The sequence below is a fragment of the Aristolochia californica genome, unplaced genomic scaffold (genome assembly GCF_029961685.1).
Source record: "Aristolochia californica isolate CCGP_79_NKW_82.1479 unplaced genomic scaffold, dmAriCali1.0.hap1 SCAF_10, whole genome shotgun sequence".
Lineage (NCBI taxonomy): Eukaryota > Viridiplantae > Streptophyta > Magnoliopsida > Piperales > Aristolochiaceae > Aristolochia > Aristolochia californica.
This window is the reverse complement of record NW_027181771.1, coordinates 8135201-8156224: the sequence shown is the minus strand read 5'-3', so window position 1 is coordinate 8156224 and position 21024 is coordinate 8135201. Positions and strand designations below refer to the sequence as shown.

The window sequence follows — 21024 nt, the reverse complement described above, 5'->3', positions numbered from 1 at the left end:
ATCTCCACGAATCTTATACAAGGACTGACCCGATCGATACAAACAAATATTCCAACAATAAATGTTGGTGCAAGTGACATAGACCTTCAACATTCCAAGTTTCACAAACATTTGGACAAGTCATTTAATGTTTCTGTTATGCACGCAATAACATTATTAAGTTATTTAGAGTCTAATTAATGGTTTTTCTTTAATTTACCTTATTTTATTTCAGTTAAAGAATTAATAGGCCATAAGGGTATTTTATAATATTTTATCTATATGGGGTATTTTTATAATATTTTATCTTAAACCTTGTAAGGGTGAACCCTATTTAAGAGGTAAAAGTAATGAGAAAAAATAAGCATTGATTTAGAGTAAGCAAGGGTTTTGAGTTCTCGTCAATGAGCTCAGGGTGTGTGTTCTCCTCAAATAACTAGGGTTTTCAAGCTTCCCTTCGGCTTGATTTTCGTCTTTCTCTTCTTCCTTCTTACGAATCCATGTGTCAGATCTGGAACCGTAATAACTAGTATTAGAGCGGGAACACATTGAGCGATTCTCCGTCCAAAAAAATGGATTGGCATGCGTGATCAATAGGAAGGAATACGTGCATGGTATTTAGCATTTGATACAACATGGCGTGCATCTTCCATTCAAATTTCTGCAAGGGAGAAACTCGCTGCTGCAGAAAAGGTCATACAACCTAAACTCGCTCGAGATGCTGTCTCGGACGGCCAGAAAGGCCAAGGGCCAAAAAATTCCACCATCTCCGAGCATGAAATATGCACCAAACGAAAGGCACCAGACGTTGTCTCGGACTGGAAGCAAGGCCAGGGGGTAGAAAAATTCAAAGTCTCTCGAGTGGTGGGGACATCCGAAATTGGGGACAAAAATCCGAAATTGGAATCAGAAATTCTGAAATCAAACAGCAGGGACCTAGATTTTTCGAAATCGGAAGGGTATTCCACAAACCTCTTCTTACTGAACGCCATACATCTTTCCACAGGAGACGCAAAAAAATCCGAGAGACCTCTGTCTCGAAAAATCTCCAAGTGGAGAAGCCTCAAAGGGGTGTTGTTCGCCGTTGGAAAAAGCCCAGTGGGAAACCAACCGCAAAAAATTTCCTCCAGGGTCCGCCATTCCTGCAGCCGGCAAGGGGAGGAGAAAATGGGAGAAAGGGCAACAAGAGAAAGGTACCATAGTGGAAGACAAAAGTTGGGGGTAAGTTTTTGAAACACTACAAATTTTTATGTCAAAATGATTTTTCCATGGGGTTGATGAGGCTGCAAGGGGCTGAGCAGCAGCAACGCTGCTCGAATTCTGGGACGGGGGTTTTCTGTTCCGTGAAGCAGAGAAACAAAACATTTTTTATAGAATTCGTGTTTGAAATACAAGATGGATTTTTTTGGGGTATTCCGGGATTGATAGAAAAAATTCTATGTGTGGTGATTTGTTTTTCTGTTGATGTGCACAACACTTGTGCATCTGTTCTTGGTCAAATTGAAAACATTGTGCTTCATTTTTTGGATGATATGTATGTTACTTGACCATTTTTTGTCACAATTCCTCAACCAGGTGTGAATTCTGGAGATGAAATTTTTTTGGGTGTGCCGAGAATGGTCTTGTAGAGGAATTATATCAATTTTTATGGGACGAATTATAATGTTGTGGATGCACACAACAACAGTGTGTTTGTTTCAAAAATGGAGAATTTCAGTCTTCTGTTCTGGATAACAGTGTTGTTGTGTGATGAACAAGGTTATATGAAGTATAAAGACGCCAATCTGCTATTAAATACCAGAGTTAAAGATCTTATCGAAAGAATGACTCTGGCTGAAAAGATCGGTCAGATGACACAAGCCAATCAATCTGTGTTCTCCTCAGAAATCATGAGCAAGTACTTCATTGGAAGTGTATTGAGGAGTGGAGGTAGTGTTCTTGCTCCAAATTCCACTCCCTAGAAGTGGGTTGATATGGTAAACGTTTTCCAGAACAGATCACTCTCTAGCCATCTTGGGATTCCAATGATTTATGGAATCAATGTTGTTCATGGCAACAACAATATCTATAAAGCCACCATATTCCCTCATAATGTTGGACTGGGAGCAACCAGGGATCCTCAGCTTGTGAAGATGATTGGAGAAACAACTGCTTTGGAAGTCAGGGGAATTGGGATTCACTACGTTTTTACTCCATGTATTGCAATTTGCAGAGACCCCAGAAGAGGCCATTGCTACAAGATTTACAATGAGGATCCAAAGATTGTCGAGGAGATGACAGAGATCTTCTCTGGTTTATAGGGATAAATCCTTCAAGGAGGACGATTGGGGTGCTCCTTATGTTGTTGGACAAAAGAAGGTTGTTGCTTGTGCGAAGCACTTTCTTGGTGATGGCGGCACCCAGAAAGGGATCAATGAGTGCATCACCATAATCGACTTCCTTTCACTACTGAGCATTCACATGACTGCTTACTATGATGCCTATCAAGGAGTTGATAGAATCACGTACCCACCTCACACCAACTACTCGTCCTTTGTTGCTGCTGCAATTCAAGCTAGAATCGACATGGTAATGGTGGGGTATAACTTCACTGGATTTATTGATGACCTAACCAATCTTGTGAGTAGCAGAGTCATTCCCATGAGTAGAATTGACAATGCAATAACCAGGATCTTGCGTATCAAATTCATGATGGGTCTCTTCGAGAATCCTTACTCTGACAACAGCTTGGTTGATCAAATTGGAAACTAGGAACACACAGAGCTAGCTAGAGAAGCAGTCAGAATATCACTTGTGCTTCTGAAAAACGGAAAAAGACTCTAGTCAGCCATTGCTTTACCTCCCCAAGAAGGCAAAGAACATTCTCGTAGCTGGAAGTCATGCCCACGACCTAGGTTCCCAATGCGGTGGTTGGACCATAACATTGCAAGGTCTCAAAGGAAACAACCTCACCGAAGATCTTGGAAGTTGTTCCTATTGTTAATATCAAAGCAGAAGTTGCCAGTTTGGAGCAAGTGATAGTTCAACTTGTTGTTTGGTTGCTTATCCGCATAGGCTACGCTACAACAAGTGATGGTCCAGTGGCTACACAAATACCGCAGTTACTACTTGGGACCAGGTGGAGACGCCGGCAAGGGCAAGCAGACCCTACCTTCGAGCTTGAGGACAAGCTCTTTCTCCTAGAGGGTGTAATGTTATGCACACAATAACATTATTAAGTTATTTAGAATCTAATTAATGGTTTTTATTTAATTTACTTTATTTTATTTCTTTTAAAGAATTAATAGGCCACATGGGGCATTTTTGTAATATTTTATCTACAAGGGCATTTTTGTAATACTTTATCTTAAACCTTGTAAGGGTGAAACCTATTTAAGGGGTAAGAGTAATGAAAAAAAGCAAGCATTGATTTAGAGTAAACAAGGGTTTTGAGTTCTCCTCAACGAGTTCAGGGGTGCGCTCTCCTCAAAGAACTTAGGGTTTTCAAGCTTCCCTTCAGCTTGATTTTTGTCTTTCTCTTCTTTCTCCCTATGAATCCATGTGTCAGATCCGGAACCATAACAGTTTCCTTTTTAAAGTTTTTCTGCACTTTAGAGAATCATATCAACTTGCTCCTTTTGTGATCACTTTAGTTTTGGTTGAACACATAATGTAAGTGCAGGAAGGTTCAATCTTAATGCCACTACTCATAATGGTGTAGAATATAGAGAAGAAGTTTGGTAGTGTTATGAGTTTCTGAAAAAACAAAAAACAAGCCCACATTTTTGTGATTAGATTATTTATTTATGTTCTTTTTGTTATCACAATTTTCTTCTATTTCACTACAAATTATGACTTTCGCAATTTGAAAGAAAGCTCCTTAGGTTTGTAATACCACTACCAAAGCTTTGGTATCACCAATTAGTATAAATTATATCAATATGGAAACATTAATTCTCCCACATAGATAGATTATCTATCGAACCAAGAAGGGAAGAAAAAATGTTTATTTATGCAAATTAAAAAAAAGTTGACATCCAAAATAATTATAGTTTGTGTACTTTCATTGAATGTTGTAGTCATTCACACAATCAAGTTTGTCGAAAAACAAAAGTAGAGACTTATCTCCTGATATTTTTGTTTTAAAATGAAGATAAAGAATTTTGGTGAGTAATTTTATCCTTTTTAGATTGCTACTAGAGCTTTACACCTTGCTTTTGATTTGTTATACTATCTACTTCTAGTCAAAAGTTTTGATTCAAAACTGATATTTGGCTTATGAAAATGATTAATGAATTTGATTTATTATATGTTATAGAAGAATAGGTGCACATGCAATTAGACTCTTTAGTTTTCTTCTTGATATATGATCATATACAAGTTTTTTTTTTTTTTTTTTTTGGCTCTCAATATGGTTGTCATTTATTAGCTTATCAGCTTTAAACTAAATTTATTTCTTTGCTTTTGAGGACATGACTCTAATGCTATATTCTTTTATAAAACTTATTTCAATTATTTCTTTTTCACCTATTTTATTTTATTAATGTGTTGTACTGAAAGTTTATTCTATTAAATATGTTGTCAATAGTTGTTACTATTTATCCTGAATTGATTTTTTATGTTTATAGAACTTTTTTAACATTTATCTTCCAACATTTTTCATGTTCTACTCTTACCACCTTCTCTTAATTCTCTTTACTCTTCTCTTCATACTTCTGCATTTCAAGCATTTGTCTTTTTTTTTCCCTGTCTTCCTCTTCTAACTTTTTAAATTTGAAATGTTTATGGTTATTTATATATTTCAGTCTTGTAGACTCCACAGGTTGGTAAATATATTTGTCTTTTTGTTTCAAATTTTACATTTCAAAATGGATAAAGAGGGTTGAATTTCTCCTTTTGAGGCACCAACCACCTTTTTGGTTCTATTTTTATTCCTTTTTTTAGTTTGCAAAAAAACTTAGATAGTTACTTTCTCTTAAGGGAAGTGAAAATGAAATTGATTTATTATTTTTTATATTAAAATTTAACTAATGGATAAATTTAACTAAATTTATTAGACATAATTAATTAATAAATTTACTAAACAATTATTCTCTCTCTCTCTCTCTCTCTTTCTCTCTCTCTCTCTCTCTCTCTCTCTCTATCTCTCTCTCTCTCTCTCTCTATATATATATATATAGAGTTAAATTATATTCTAAAAAATATTTTCCTGTCTATTCGACAAACACCTTTTGCTTGTATACATCAATGAAGGAAAAACCTTACGTAGAGTCTTGCATTATTTATCCTTTGTAAAAAAATCATAAAAATTGGAGTTACTTATGCTCATTTTATTCTATTTTTATTCCTTTTTTTAGTTTACAAAAAAACTTAGATAGTCACTTTCTCTTAAGGGAAGTGAAAATGAAATTGATTTATTATTTTTTATATTAAAATTTAACTAATGAATAAATTTAACTAAATTTATTAGACATAATTAATTAATAAATTTACTAAACAATTATTCTCTCTCTCTCTCTCTCTCTCTCTCTCTCTCTCTCTCTCTCTCTCTCTCTCTCTCTCTCTCTCTCTCTCTCTCTCTCTCTCTCTCTATATATATATATATATATATATATATATATATAGTTAAATTATATTCTAAAAAATATTTTCCTGTCTATTCGACAAACACCTTTTGCTTGTATACATCAATGAAGGAAAAGCCTTACGTAGAGTCTTGCATTATTTATCCTTTGTAAAAAAATCATAAAAATTGGAGTTATTGATGCTCATTTTATTCGAGATTTCTATTTGAAGAAAAAAAGTTACTTAGCCTCCCTAATAAAATGGAAACTAATTTAACCTTATTCCTTTAATTTTTACATTTTGCTACAACAAATGGAGAAAGAGGTATTTTCTCCCTTTTTTCTTTACCATGAGAGGGAGATGTTTCATGTGTCTCTAAGAAGGAAATTGCAATTGGGAGTAACCTCACATCACCTTGGTCTTAATGATTTTATTTCCATCTTCATATATTTATTTAAATGAAAAAAAATATTTTCAATATACCTAAATATTGATTAGTTATGTGTTGAATTAACATTATTAATGTATCATAGGTATTAATGATTTTTATAGGTATTAATGATTTTTATATTACCTTATAAGTTGCTTATCTATTAAAATTTTATCTAATCATTTATTTAATCGTTTATCCATCTACACAAAAGTTTAGTAAACGGATAATACCAAACTCGGTTCCGATCAAACCACCCATTACAATTCGGATGTTTGGATTCCAAGTTTATCTGCGGCTTCTCATAGGCTTCTCATTCTATGTTGCTTCTTCCTATAAGGCCAGTACTTCTCGTATTCTACCCCTGCTTACTCCGACGTGGCATATTTCTTAGCGCCAAAAAGGTATCCATAGCAGAGGACGGAGTGAGACGTCGGGGGAATGGCAGTTCCACTTCTGCGGACTTGGACTGCGCATTCTCACCGATTCATCCCCTTCTATTCCGGCAATACCTGCAACTTTAATCAGATTTTCAAGAGAAAAGGCTCACTTTGTTGTGCTCCGTCGATGTCCGGTCAATCTCTGTAAGCCCATTATCTCTTGAGTCCCATTTGAGCTTCCTCAACTTGCTTTAGCCTTTTCAAGTTTGCCTCCTACCTCTAGAAAGTGATAACTTCATTAAATTAGAGTTCGGGTTTTGGTAAGTTACTGGTTGAATGAATTATTAGTCTGCCGCATCAATTGCCTAAATTGTGATTCTTTATTGTAGTTTTGAAGCTTTAGGCTTCTTGCCAAATGCTAACAAGCTAAAACTGACGTATGTCGATTGAATTTAGAAGATTTATGAAGATTAACTCGTTAGCAGGACCTTTTATTCGATGTTTTCAGTCGTTCGGTTGGTCGGTTTCCAGCATCAGAGACTAGTGATTTACTGATTATTTTGGCGGAATTGGAAGAAAGTTCCTTGACAAGTTACTGAGTATGCTTCGTTATAAAAAAGTACAAATACAAATAAAAATAAATACAAGGAATGCATGGGTAGAGCCTGTGATCTCATTATACATTTGAGAATTATTTGTTTGAGATATCTCTAGAATCTTTGGTCTTTGAGAAATTCCCAATGTGGTCATCTAATTAATTTTTCAAGAGAATTTGACCACTCTGCCATACATGAAACTTATCAATGTGGGAGCCTGTAAGCCTGTATGTCAGAGTAAGTAAGAGTTAGTCTCGTTTGACTGATGACATCTGTTTTCTATAGTAATGTAAGAAATGCAATACTGAGTTAATGAAAAGATAGTTGTTTTTACCAAGAATTTGTACAGTCCCAAGTTCAAATACTATAAAAGGAAAAGAAAGATCGTGTCTGTTTTTGTGTTTACACTTGATACTTTTTCATGGAATCCCTGACATTCTGCTGTGTGTTACCATATTTATTTCTCACTTTGTTTCCTTCAAACTTTCTTTGTTTTGACAGTGCTGCCTTAGATGCTTTTCTTCTTATGCTGCAAATCTATAATTTTGGTTGAAAATTCTTTCAACATGCAGATTCAGTTATTATAATTTGTATCTGCAATGCTATATAATTCTTGGTTGATACGTTTTTGAGCTTCAGCTTAGCACCTGAACCTTTTTCCCTGTCTTGAGGGCTTTAAAATTCTTCTTATTATTATTTTTTGAAGGCAGCTCTAATGTTCTTATAGATACTGGAAAATGACCAAGCTGTTTTGATGGTAGGTCAGAGGTGTCTTTCTCTGCTGGGACCCATGTCATACCACACCCGGGCAAGGTTGTGAATAGCTATCATATTAAATCATATTTGTTGGAAAGTAAACAAGTTGTATGTAACTTCTCTAGTTGATACTAGAGTCACTAATTCTACTTCAACTAAATGTTTCTTCTCCAAAAGGTTGATCGAGGTGGTGAAGATGCTTTCTTTGTAAGTAGTTATAATGGGGGTGTTCTTGCTGTAGCTGATGGTGTCTCTGGGTAAGAATTTTGCTTCAATTAAATGTATTCTTCAGTTCTTTCTTTATCAGATGGTTATCTCTTTTATAGTCCTCTGTCCACCTTATTGATGGCACAAATAGGACATGTAACTGGACATTTTTAGTTCATGTCATGTCAGGTGGTCATGGTTTCATTACTGCTCCGAATCACATGGGTGAAAAAGATCCTGTATGAGGCTAAAATTTCTTTAACCATATTCGTAATATAAAATTTCAAATGTTAGATCTTATCAATAATTTCAAATCAATATTTTATTTTTTTGGCAAAGTGTTTGGTAAACAAAAAGTTCGAGAAATACATTCAACAACTTGGCTAGCAAAATTCAGTATCTGTAGGAATGGTAAGAAAGGAAATGAAAAACATGAAGCATCCTATCAAGTAGTTTGTTGGACAAAACTACGAAACATTTGCGTGTGTGTCTGTTCATGTTCATTTGAAAACTATAAACTCAGGTGGTAATGTTTGAGTTATGCCTAAAATTGGTGGAATGGAGTGTCCATGACCTATGTTAAACTGATTTTGTGGAGCTTGCTTAAAATTGATTTGAATACAGATGGGCAGAAGAGGATGTTGACCCTTCGCTCTTTCCAAAGGAGTTTATGGCTAAGTTCTCTACTCTAGTTGAAGATGAAGAGGTAAATTTTTTTTTGGATGAAATGTAAAGAATCAATTCATGGACCTTGCATACTTTCAATTTGAAAGAATGATTTTGAACTATCAGAATTTGACTTGTTGGTAGAACTCTTGTCATGTCAAAGAGTTGTATGAAATCAAGTTAATGAAAGGTTTGCTGCTTTCCTCAGAAGATTTATTGCTTAATTCTAGGGAACATTTATCATCTCGAAAATACATCTGTTGAGATCTTCAGTGCTGTGAATTATGGAGTGCAACATAACTCTTGCTTCTGCCAGAAAAAAAAATGTGGATTATAAATGCTGAATGTTTGCTGGCTGCATAAGAGTTCCACGGCAGTGGGCCTGGTCTGGAGACCACTGTGCTTCAGCAATCATTGCCATCTTTGTAGTCCTTCATTTTCTTCTCACTGTAAAAAGTTTTACCTTTGGGATCCAGTGCCAGTTCATATTGCACATTTCAATCAGCAGATCTGATATGCTGTTTATGTTTATTTCTTGGAACCAGTCTCAATTCTCTTCTAACTTCGTTAAATTTCTTGATAACTGGATAGGTTGCTTATGATCCTCAGGTGCTGTTGAGGAAAGCACATTCTGCTACCACCTCTATAGGTTCTGCTACTGTGTATGTACTTCTGTTAAAAGATTAAAGTGTTGTTTGTACTGAGAGGTTATGAGTAACCTTCCTATAGTTTTATTATCTATAATCACCAAACCAGCCATAGGCATAAAGAGCTACAGCCATAAAAAGGAGGAAGCTAAAGAGGTAGGATCTGTTTCCAGTGAACATAACTGCCCTTTTCCTCAACTTGACACTTTAGATCGCTCAGAGTTGAACATAACTGCTCTTTACCTCAACTTGACAGTTTAGATTGCTCATCTCTGAGAAACAATAAAACGTTTCTCTTGGTTACTAGCTAGCTAGTTCAATGTTTTCCTCATGCAATGAGGGTACTGATAGAATTTCCAACCTGCTTGAGAATTGCCCTATGGCAGGTGAAATTTTCTGCCTGAAAGATCTTATAGGAATGAGGCACATCCAAACCACTGGTGAAAAGCCTGAACTAGATAGGAATGATAGACCTCATTGTACAGATTTTTCTGGTCTTGAGCCGAACAAGGCTGCTTCCCTCTTTCACTCAAGTGGTAAAGAAGGCAGATCCATTTCTCATCTTAGTTTTGATCCTGTTACCACCTATCACTGAATACTGTAGTCCTTGTCCAAAATAATGGCTTTCTTTTTGCCATATGTACACAGATTGAACCTGAGCTTTACTACGCTGACTTAATGGGTGGACTTTAGGGCTGTATACCCTCTAATTTTTATCCAATAATCATGTATGAAACAGAATTGTAGCCATGCTGGAGAAAAATGGAATTCTTAGAATCGCGAATGTTGGAGACTGTGGGCTCAGAGTTCTTCGAAAAGGTCAATTCTGTAGTCCAAATTTAGTATAACTTTTCTGTACAGATCTTTTTGTGAAAAGATTCATAAAGGTTTTTTTTCCCACTAGAATTGAACAATTAACACGTTCCAATACTTGTTCATTTTATAGGCCAAATTATCTTTTCCACATGCCCACAAGAGCACTACTTTGACTGCCCTTACCAGTTGAGCTCTGAGATGATTGGTCAGACTTATAAAGATGCTATGGTAATTAACTTTCTCATGTTTTACATAATTTATAATTGTTTGTCCATTTCAAGTTCATTATACACAAGAAAGAATTTTCTGGAGAAGATCTTTTGGAAGGATATATGACTTGTTTCCAAAGCATCCTCTGGCATGATGGAAATTGATAGAAGTTGGTATTGAACATGACAAGGATGGCTCAGTGGCTTGCATTTGGAACATGAAGACTGCTATGTATTTCCCCGTACTAATGTGATGTCGAAACTCTTTGCCACTGGTGAATTTTGCATCACATTTTATCATTGCCTGTCCAGCCACCGAGTGATTCTGTTCATATTTCTGGTGAAAGCACTACTACTGTTTGTCAAGCTGCTCAAAGGAGGCTTCCAGGATTTCAAGATAGGAACTTGTTAGTTTAAAACACCACCCGATTAATTGAGTGTTGAGGGGCAAGGATTGCTGCTAGTTGAGGTTTTCTGGAACCTTATCTGTCCATTTTCATGCCTTTAAATGGGTGATTCTAGTCTGCCTACAGCATGCAAATTTTGGATCACTGGGAATGGGTGCTTTGAGGATAACCTACATTGCTTGGGTGCTAGGTGGATCTCACTGTACCTATTCAGATTTTTTATTTTTTATTTTAAATAGTGAGCTGTACCTATTCAGATACCATTCTCTATATTTTTATTATTTGCAAAAGTCTCATTTGAAGCTTCATTAAACAACCTGAGCGATTTCCTAAAGTCATTTTACAACTCCAAGGCCATGACAACAATGAGTGATGGGGGACAGGAGACAGGGAGAGTCTTATGTATCCTATGTGTTAGCAAGCCTGTAATGAGCTGTTTGTAAATTGATTAACGAGATTGTAGGAAACGGATTGTTTCCTTGATCCTGTAATTTTATTCCTTTATTTTAGGATCTAAATTGATCCTAAAATCAGCATGTAATGTATTATAAATTACCTCCTAAACGGAGACAAATATATAATCGGAAAATCATTCTTTGAATCTCTATTTTTGTTTTCGGTTTCTCTGTTTCACATGGTATCAGAGCGGGAGAATTATCCTCTCTTTTCCGTCGTCGAAAGTCGGAGCTAAGTGCTCCCGTAGTCTTCGAAGGAGGAAGCCGGAAAAAAATCGTCGTGGAGTTGCAAAACTCTGTTTTTTCTGCAACTCCGTATTCTGGCTGTCCCGTAGCCAAAAGAACGTCACCGACGACCGACGACCGACAACCACCGAAGACCGAAGACGACCGCCGACGGCCTTACCACCTGCCTGTTATTGCCGCCGATCACCGCTGTTGCCGAGGGAAGCCGACTTGCAGAACTCTGTTCTCTTTCTGCAACGATGTTGCTGCTGCCGAAGAAGAAAGGTGTGTTTTTTTTAAACTTAGGAACTACTGTTCCTTTATTTTTCTGCCGATCGAACCGACCTAGACCGGCGGGTCAACCGAACCGGACCAGCACCGGACTAAAACCGAACCGGACCAGCACCGGTCTATAACCGGACCGGACTAGAACGCACAGAACCGGACCAGATCGCACTGAACCGGACCAGATCGCATCGAACTGGGCCAGATCGAACCGAACTGGACCAGACTGAACCAAAGCGGACCAAATTTCCAGATCGATGGCCACCACTACAGGCACATCCACCGAACTTATCCCATCACCACAGATTATAGTCCACCAAGACAATTCGGCTTTTCCAACTGGAATCATCCTCGATGAGACCAATTATTCATTATGGTCCTAACTCATGGAGATGCGAATTGGCGCACGCAACAAAGCTGGATACCTCATCGGCGAAACAAAAAAACCAGCATCTGGCGATGTCAATCTTGGAGCATGGATTACTGAAAATCAAAGAGTCAAAAGTTGGCTTATTGACTCCATGAGTCCATAGCAAATGCAATGATTTATTCGCCTCTCCACTGCCAAGGAGATATGGGAAGCAGTATCCAAAACGTTCTATAATGGATCAGATGAAACTTGTATATTTGAGCTGAACCAGAGATCTTTTTCTACCAAACAACATGGTAGACCCTTATCCACGTACTACAATGAACTGGTTGCTATTTTCCAGGAGATTGATCATAGAACTATATCTCAGGAAGGAACAGTCGAAGGGCTAATCCAGTTGCACTCTGCAATGGCTAGGCTTCGGGTTCATATTTTTCTCAGTGGGCTTGACTCCGAGTTTGATCAAGTTCGTGGAGAAATTTTGCGAAATGATCCCAAACTTGATTTGGAGAGTACATATGCATATGACAGACGCGAATATCAACAGAGACAGACAATGGGGAGTTATCGTCCAGTCTCAGAGAACTCGGCGATGTTGGTCAACCAAAACCGACAAGGATCATCAAGCAGTCGGAACCCTCAATCCTCTATAAAAGGTAACAATCGTGTATGTACTCACTGCGGAGAAAAAAGACATTTACAACAACGGTGTTATGAGATTATTGGCTATCCGGAGTGGTGGGATTTCTCAAAAAAACCTCAAAAAAAGATTGCTGGGAAAGCTATGGTGACATCCATGGAAGATAATCCGGAGTTACCTACGGCAAATGTTGCCCATCTAGGTATTCTCGATAATGCATCAGTATTCTCTGTACATTCTAAGAATAGACCTTGGATTATTGATACAAGTGTATCCGATCATATGACAAGAGATCCCAGTCAGTTACAATCTATCCTACCTTCTCTACAATCTGTTATTTCAACAGCTAATGGTAGTACCTCTCCTATTACTGGGGAAGGATCTGTTATATTATCCAATAATCTTACATTAGACACTGTCCTTATGGTGCCCTCTCTTGAATATAATCTTTTGTCTGTTAGTCAAATTACTTCCACTCTTGCTTGTACTGTAAGTTTTTGGCCCTCATTTTGTGTCTTTCAGGACATTCTAACCCGGAAGATTCTTGGTTATGGTGTTAGACGGGGCAAACTCTACTATTTGGAGTTGACAGAGAACGGGGGATCGAAAATCAATCAGACAAATCAAGCTAGCAGTGAAGATAATGCTCAAACAACTGTATGGTTATGGCACCGACGATTAGGCCACCTTTCCTTTGGTTATCTTAAGAAATTGCGACCTCCAATTTTTTCAGGTTTGAATGATGTGCATTTTCATTGTGACACATGTGAATTGGCTAAGAGCCACCGTATTGCTTATTTACCGAGTTTGAATAAAAGTTTCGAACCTTTTGAGGTTATTCATTCCGATGTTTGGGGTCCAGCCAAGGTTCCCTCTATTTCTAGAGCTCGTTACTTTGTGGCATTTATTGATGAATGCACTAGAATGACTTGGGTATCTCTGCTTATACAAAAGAGTGATGTGTGTCTAGCATTTCAAAAATTCCACACAATGATACATATTTAATACAAAAAGCAGATTCGTGTTTTGCAATCCGACAATGGTACTGAGTTTGTTAATGCTTCTCTACAAATTTTTTTGACCACTCATGGAATTCGTCATCAAACCTCTTGCACCTATACTCCCCAATAGAATGGATTGGCAGAAAGAAAGAATAGACAACTTTTGGAAGTAGTACGTGCCTCTCTCTTTGACATGACATGCCTCGATTTTATTGGGGCGAAGCTGTCCAATCCGCTGCCTACCTCATCAATCGAACACCTTCTAGAGTACTAGATTTTCAAACTCCTCTACGCAAGCAGCAATCCCTGATTTCAATTCCCCATCTTCTGAATCTTGAACCCCGAATTTTTGGGTGTACCGCATATGTTCATATCCCAAAGATCTTGCGAAATAAACTTGATCCATGTGCCAAACGATGTGTTTTTGTTGGCTACTCTGAATTTCAAAAAGGATATCGGTGTTATGATCCACACACCAACAAGCTCCATGTGACTCTAGATGTTTCCTTCAATGAATCAGTACCCTATTATTCAGGGGGAGAGTTCAAGTGAAGAGAATGTTCCACAAGAAAATAGCGGAGGTGCTGAGTTTATTGAGTTAGAAGCGGTGAATGAATTTTTCAAGTGTCATGATGTGCAACAAGACTGATTCAGTAATTTCTCCTGAAGAACCCCCAGAGTTGCCCCCGTCTGCACCAACAACTGAAGAATCAACCCGGAATGTTCCTCCTCAGGTAAATACAAATCCTGTGTTTGATGAGTCTAATGAAACATGTCTTCCTACAGAAAATATACCCCCTAGATATCCACAAAGATTGAATAGGGGAGTTCCAAAAAAACAATATGAACCTGATCTTGAAGCCAAGAACAAATACTCAATCAATAACTGTGTCCTCCCATAGGTTGACTAAATCGTCTGCATTTATTGTTGATCAATTATCCAGGGTTTCTTTTCCTAGTAATGTGCAGGATGCATTAGCTGATCCAAAATGGAAAAAGGCGATGAACGAAGAGATGGAGGCTTTACAAAAAAATGCCACTTGGGAACTTGTTACCCAACCTAAAGGAGTAAAAACAATTGGACGTCGATAGGTGTTCACATTGAAACTCAAACCGGATGGAAGTATTGACAGATATAAAGCTCGGCCAGTTGCAAAGGGATATACGCAAAGGTATGGGATAGACTATCAGGATACTTTTGTACCAGTAGCTAAGATCAATACAATTTGCATTCTTATATCTATAGCAGCAAATCGAGACTGGCCTCTACAACAATTTGACGTTAAAAATGCCTTCCTCAATGGAGACTTAGAAGAAGAAGTATACATGGAGCCACCACTCGGCGTGAAAAGTGGTTCTTTGTGTCAAGGTGAAGCCTGTAAATTGTCATTGTACGGGCTGAAACAGTCACCTAGAGCATGGTTTGGGAGATTCTCGGCTACAATGAAGGAGTTTGGTTATAAACAAAGTAACTCAGATCATACTTTGTTTATAAAACACAAAGAAGGAAATGTAACAGCTTTAATTGTATATGTTGATGATATGGTCGTGACAGGAGATGACCCAGGAGAAATGCAAGCTTTACATGAGTATTTCGCCACTAAATTCGAAATGAAGGATCTCGGACAACTTAAATATTTTTTGGGAATTGAGGTTGTAAGATTGAAACATGGAGTCTTCCTTTCATAGCGAAAATATGTGTTGGATCTTCTAGTCGAAACCGGAATGCTTGACTGTAAACCAATAGAGACGCCCATGGAAATGCATCATAAACTCGGAATTCTTCCAGATCAAATCCCAGCAGACAAAGGGCGTTATCAGCGATTAGTTGGAAGATTAATCTACCTATCACACACAAAGCCCGATGTAGCATATGCAGTAAGCGTTGTGAGTCAGTTCATGCATGCACCGAGTGAAGAACATGTGGAAGCTGTTATCGGATCTTGAGATACTTAAAGAGTGCTCCAGGAAAAGGTTTGTTATTCTCAAAAAATGGTATCTCTAATATTGAAGGATATACAAATTCTAATTGGGCAGGTGATCAGACAACCAGAAGATCCACGTCGGGTTACTTTACTTTTGTGGAAGGGAATCTGGTCACTTGGAAAAGCAAAAAACAGAAGGTAGTATCAAGATCAAGTGCTGAAGCTGAATTTCAAGGCATGGCTCATGGTGTATGCGAGTTGTTATGGATAAAGAATATACTGAGGGACTTAGGGATTGAATACGCCAAACCGATGAATCTCCACTGTGATAACAAGGCAGCCATCACAATTGCACAGAATCCGGTTCAACATGATCGCACTAAACATGTTGAAGTTGATCGTCATTTCATCAAGGAGAACCTCGATGCAAAGATCATACAATTCCCCTTCATTCAATCGGAGTCAGCTGGCTGATATGCTCACGAAGGCCGTATCAGGGAAGTCATTTCATGGTATAATTGACAAGTTGGGCATGACCGATATCTATGCACCAACTTGAGGGAGAGTGTTTGCAAGCCTGTAATGAGCTGTTTGTAAATTGATTAACGAGATTGTAGGAAACGGATTGTTTCCTTGATCCTGTAATTTTATTCCTTGATTTTAGGATCTAAATTGATCCTAAAATCAGCATGTAATGTATTATAAATTACCTCCTAAATGGAGACGAATACATCATCGGAAAATCATTCTTTGAATCTCTGTTTTTGTTTTCGGTTTCTCTGTTTCACACTATGAACATTAAGAGCTGGGAGACCAAACTAAGAGTTAGAAACACCAGCTCTTAAATAGGTTGTAACATCGGTTGCAAAAACAGTTTGTTATATTGATTGCAAGATTTAATTCTTGGAGTACAATGGATGTCACAAAACAGAAAAGAAAATGCAGGGAGCATCAGTTGTAACAAAAAGAAAATATCAGAGATCTGTAGTACAAAAGAAACATTCCTGAAGGCTTGACTTATAAAAAGGTGGTTTTTTGACATTTATGAACCAGATGTCATCACTTGTTTATTACTTCTTCCGGGATTTTGGGAAATTCTAATAGTAAATTCTTTTATAATTTTTCTTGACACTTGCCTCAGCGCATCTTATAAATCTAGTGTTATGTGGTTTTTCTTACTTTCAGGATGTGTCTGCTTAATTTGTCAAAGCAGGTTTGTTGTATTGAACTTGTGGAGGGTGACACAATTGTTATGGGTTCTGATGGTCTTTTTGATAATGTCTTTGACCACGAAATCGTTTCAACAATCTCTATATACAAAGATGCTACAGAAGCTGGTAAATTTCCTTTGTAATCTGTCATATTTACTGTCAACCATTTTTTCTTGTAATCTGAATCAAGTTTCTGTTGTAGCAAAGGCATTGGCTGATCTAGCTAGCAATCATTCGAGGGATGCAAATTTTGATTCGCCATACTCCTTGGAAGCCAGAAGTCGGGTATATGCCTAGAAACAAAAACTCTACCAAGACTACTGATTATTTTGCCTTACGTGGATGTTTATCTTCTTATGAAAGATTACCGAATCTAACAATAGTATGATGAAGGCTAATCTGTGATACCTAAAATTATATCATTTATTCTAGTAAACTAAGCTATACTGCACTGGAAGTGCCATGGGTTCAAGGAAAATGAGATTGTAGAGAAGTGTGAAGAGGGACACCATGCACTTCCTAAAGGGAGGGAAGCTAACATTACTGAACTGGACATATAAGTATTGCTACACATTGACATGTGATTGTTCCAACATATTTTTCTCATATTCCCTTTCTTTTGAAGTTTTCGTTATATCTTGAAAACTCATTGTTATCTCTGGGCATTTCCTTTGGCAGGGGTTTGATGTTCCATTGTGGAAGAAGATTCTTGGAAAGAAACTGATAGGCATGAGTTGCTTTAATCCTTAACACTAACGCAAAAAGTTCACAATGACTTGAATTTATTTGCTTATGTAACAGCGGTGTGCCTCCACGACTCACATTGCTTTCCTTTCTGCAGGTGGGAAGCTAGATGATATCACTGTAATAGTGGGCCAAGTGGTAAGTTCATGAGGTAATAAAAATCTTCTGTAGAGGCTTAGGAAAGGCTGAGGGTGACTTTTATTGGCAATCCACAATTATCTTTGTAAAACGACATGATTATCTTCCATCAGCTGTTAATTAAAAATAGAGGCTTTTGAAAAGTTTTTCACGGGTGCTCGTGATTCAACAAGCTCCAATAAAACTCTTGAGATGTGCTCTCTTTAAATTCTTGTTAAGAGTATATGGTGCCAATTCGGTGCACCGTCTATGTAATCTGCTGTCCCAGTAATCAGGGCATTGATGAGTAATGCTTTTAATATAAATATTAACCATAGTACAACGAGTTTGTTTTCTTATGATCCACTACTGTGGATTAGGGAACTTTCTTGATCCACATAAAATCTGTGTGTGTTTTCTTTTGATTGTTTTCTCATTCAAGGTGATCATTACCGGAACTGTTGTTGCTGAATCTTACTAGTTGAAGAGAAAAATCCGAATTTTACTTCATCGAGGTGTTGCAGCAATACCCACAGCCAAAATAAGGTTTCCCAATACTTTTTAAAACCCAGAAGAAAGATTTAGGCCCCATCAGTGCCCCTGATTGGAAATTTATACCCTAGGAATAGCTATAAATGTTTTTTTTTCTTAGGATACACATTTTCAAGAAACCTTTAGATAAGATTTTATTAATGCCTTACTAGGAAATGACATGATTTTTTTTTTAAAATTAAAAGAACCTATTAATGCCTTTTTAGGGAATAAATAAAAATTAATAATCAATATCATACATTACGATATTTATCCAATAAATTTTTAATAAAATAAAATGTCAAATACAAAATTTAAGACCTTTTTTATACAAAAATAAATTGGTTATGTTAAATCAACTAGTGTGCTTCACATAATTTTCCCACATTTTAGCTGCCACATTATTAAGAAAATGGTTAGCTAATTCAATTTGTTCATTTCTCCTTCTTCTCCTAATAATGAGACTATAGGTTGGCTAATTAATTCCAAATCATCTTCATCTTCTTCTTGATCTTGTCTAAATGCTATATTATCTATAATAACTTCTACTGGTTCATCTCCTTCAATCCCTTCATCATTGCGATAAAAAATCTGTATAAAATTATGAATGATACAACATGCAATGACAATTTTCTCCTGTCTTGTATATGTATGGAAGTGTTCAAACCAAAATTACAAATCGTTGCTTCCACATACTAAAAGTCCTCTCAATTGTGCTTTTTAATGATGGATATAGATGGTTAATAACTCTGCAATAGTCCGAGGGAGATGATTTTCATCATAATCATTTAAATGATATATAGTTGAACGATAAGGTAACAAGAAACCAGGCAAGTTAGCATACCTGACATCTACCAAGTAATACTTTCCTACAATATGAAATAACAAAAATGGTTAATATGAATAAAGGTATCATGTACAAAAATAAATAAATAAAATAAGCACATTACCTCTTGGGACGACAAGCCCGTTCAGTGCATCTAATGCATACATCAAAATACAAGCATCACTTGTTGATCCTTCCCACCTAGTTGTTGCAAAAGTGAACTCCATATTAAAATTAAAAATTGCCATCACATTTTGTGATAAGTATTGTTTTCGATTCTAAAACCTAGTAGTGTCCTTGCCAATAATAGGGGCCTTTATGCAAGTCCCATCTATTGCTTTAATGCAATTATGAAATTTCCAAAGTGAAAGTTAATGTAATTATTCTTTTAAATGAATAGATACATAAATAATAGTTACAAATAGTTGTTAAAATACTTTTCATTACCCTCTATTTTTGGATGAACATTTCTAGTCGAAGGAGGACACATGTAGTCATTTTTTAATTTAAGTATCGTCTTTAGTACTCTATTGAAATATTTACTAGTAGTCCAAACTAATCATTTGAAGTGTTCCACTAACATTGTAACCATGAATATAACAACTTGTTCTTCAACTTTAATGCTCTTGGTGTCAACAAGAACTCTCCTACTTGTTAGCAAATTACATAGGTTGGTAAAAACATATGGTCTCATCCAATACAAATGTTGAAACAAATGTTCATTATGCTCCAACATTAAATGTATATGAGCCCCTCCACCCAATCCAATTTTACAAGACACCTATACATTTACAAAATTAATTGATATGATAACTAGAGAAGTTGCTATTGCTCCTAAAGCAATATCAACAATTTCATTGTTAATTATCATGGTAATCTTGACACCATATAATAAAAAAAATATCAATACCAAACTATATAACAAACACATAAAAATTAAGAACTCATTGATACCAACATGAAAATTCACATATATAACTAAAAAATCATATATAACATTAAAAAAATCATTGTCATTGTCAACAAGAGATATCAAAAGATGAAAGTCAACTACAAAAATCCATAATATAATGATTATAACATGGACAGATTAACATGGTTTCTTCCTATTACATCCTCCCATTACATCATCCTATTACATCCTCCTATTACACCATCCTATTACATCCTCCTATTTCTACTTTCTTCATAAAGGAATTTAAAAAATTCTTAATTTTTCCAATGTCGTATTGAGCAAATAACACTTCGTTTTCATTTGTATTCAACAAAGAAGGGGCATGGTGGCAAAGATTTGTGTCCAAATCAAAAAAAAATTAATAGCATCAATCCATTTATTTGCTTTAGAACTATTCCCAACTTGCGCAAATTTTTTAATTGCAATAGAAAGTTATTCGATACAAGCCACCGTTGCTTCGTCCCTCTCTCCCATTACTCAAGTTTGATGGCCTCAGCTATGGCTACTAGTTGAGCCACCTCCAACACTTGATCTAGGTGTTTGTTCAGTCCCTAAATCCGTTACACCTTCATATCCTATTTGCGCTTCATCTTGCTCATTATGACTAACTTCTGTAGCTTCATTTGTTTCACTTTCACCTCTTGTCATACTAACAAAACTTCTAGTTGCTAAAATTTTCTCCAACCATAGTATAGAGGAGTTCATGGTTGGGACAACTTTGTTACCTAAAATGCTCATCATATTTTTTTTCAACAAAAAATAAAGAATAAGAATAAAATTTAACAAAAGTTTCATGTAAAGTCTTTGCTATTAAGCATAATCCATATGGTTTCATGGCCCATCTCAGAGCATAATTTAGTACGTATTTTGTTATCTCTTGCTACAAATTCTTCTTCGAGAGTATATCAACTTGATATGAAAAATGCCTTCATAAATGGTGACATTAAGGAGGAGATTTATATACATCATCCACTTGGATTTATGGTTGAGGGTGAGTCAGTGTGCATATTAAAAAAATCTTCGCATGGGTTAAAACAATCTCCGCGTGCTTGGTTTGATAAGTTTAGCCAAGCAATACTTCGAATTGGGTTTAACAGGTGCT

At 36.5% G+C, this 21024-nt stretch overlaps 1 protein-coding gene and 1 pseudogene across 2 annotated transcripts; both read left to right on the top strand.

The window, feature by feature from the left end:
- Positions 1-1742: 1742 nt before the first annotated feature.
- LOC137942864 (uncharacterized) lies at positions 1743-2962 on the top strand (annotated as a pseudogene).
- Positions 2963-6350: 3388 nt separating this feature from the next.
- LOC137941220 (probable protein phosphatase 2C 26) lies at positions 6351-17902 on the top strand. Of its 2 annotated transcripts, XM_068786539.1 has the most exons (11): positions 6360-6537; positions 7691-7742; positions 7863-7942; positions 8517-8598; positions 9150-9220; positions 9945-10024; positions 10152-10249; positions 16752-16875; positions 16952-17034; positions 17428-17476; positions 17591-17902. In XM_068786539.1, the coding sequence occupies exons 1-11, from the start codon at positions 6395-6397 to the stop codon at positions 17641-17643; spliced, it is 915 nt and encodes a 304-aa protein (XP_068642640.1). In that variant the 5' UTR covers positions 6360-6394; the 3' UTR covers positions 17644-17902. The 2 variants fall into 2 exon arrangements, 1 of the variants encoding a protein (XP_068642640.1); XR_011110376.1 differs by lacking the exon at positions 17591-17902 and having other exon boundaries at positions 6351-6537; positions 16957-17034; positions 17428-17448.
- The last annotated feature ends 3122 nt before the right edge of the window (positions 17903-21024 follow it).

What these genes read in the sequence shown, in the direction of transcription:
- LOC137941220 (XM_068786539.1), top strand. Translation starts at nt 6,395, where the DNA reads ATGGCAGTTCCACTTCTGCGGACTTGGACTGCGCATTCTCACCGATTC. An exon ending in AGACTTATAAAGATGCTATG is followed by an intron (nt 10,250 to 16,751) that starts GTAATTAACTTT and finishes TTGTCAAAGCAG; the next exon opens with GTTTGTTGTATTGAACTTGT. An exon ending in CAAAGATGCTACAGAAGCTG is followed by an intron (nt 16,876 to 16,951) that starts GTAAATTTCCTT and finishes TTTCTGTTGTAG; the next exon opens with CAAAGGCATTGGCTGATCTA.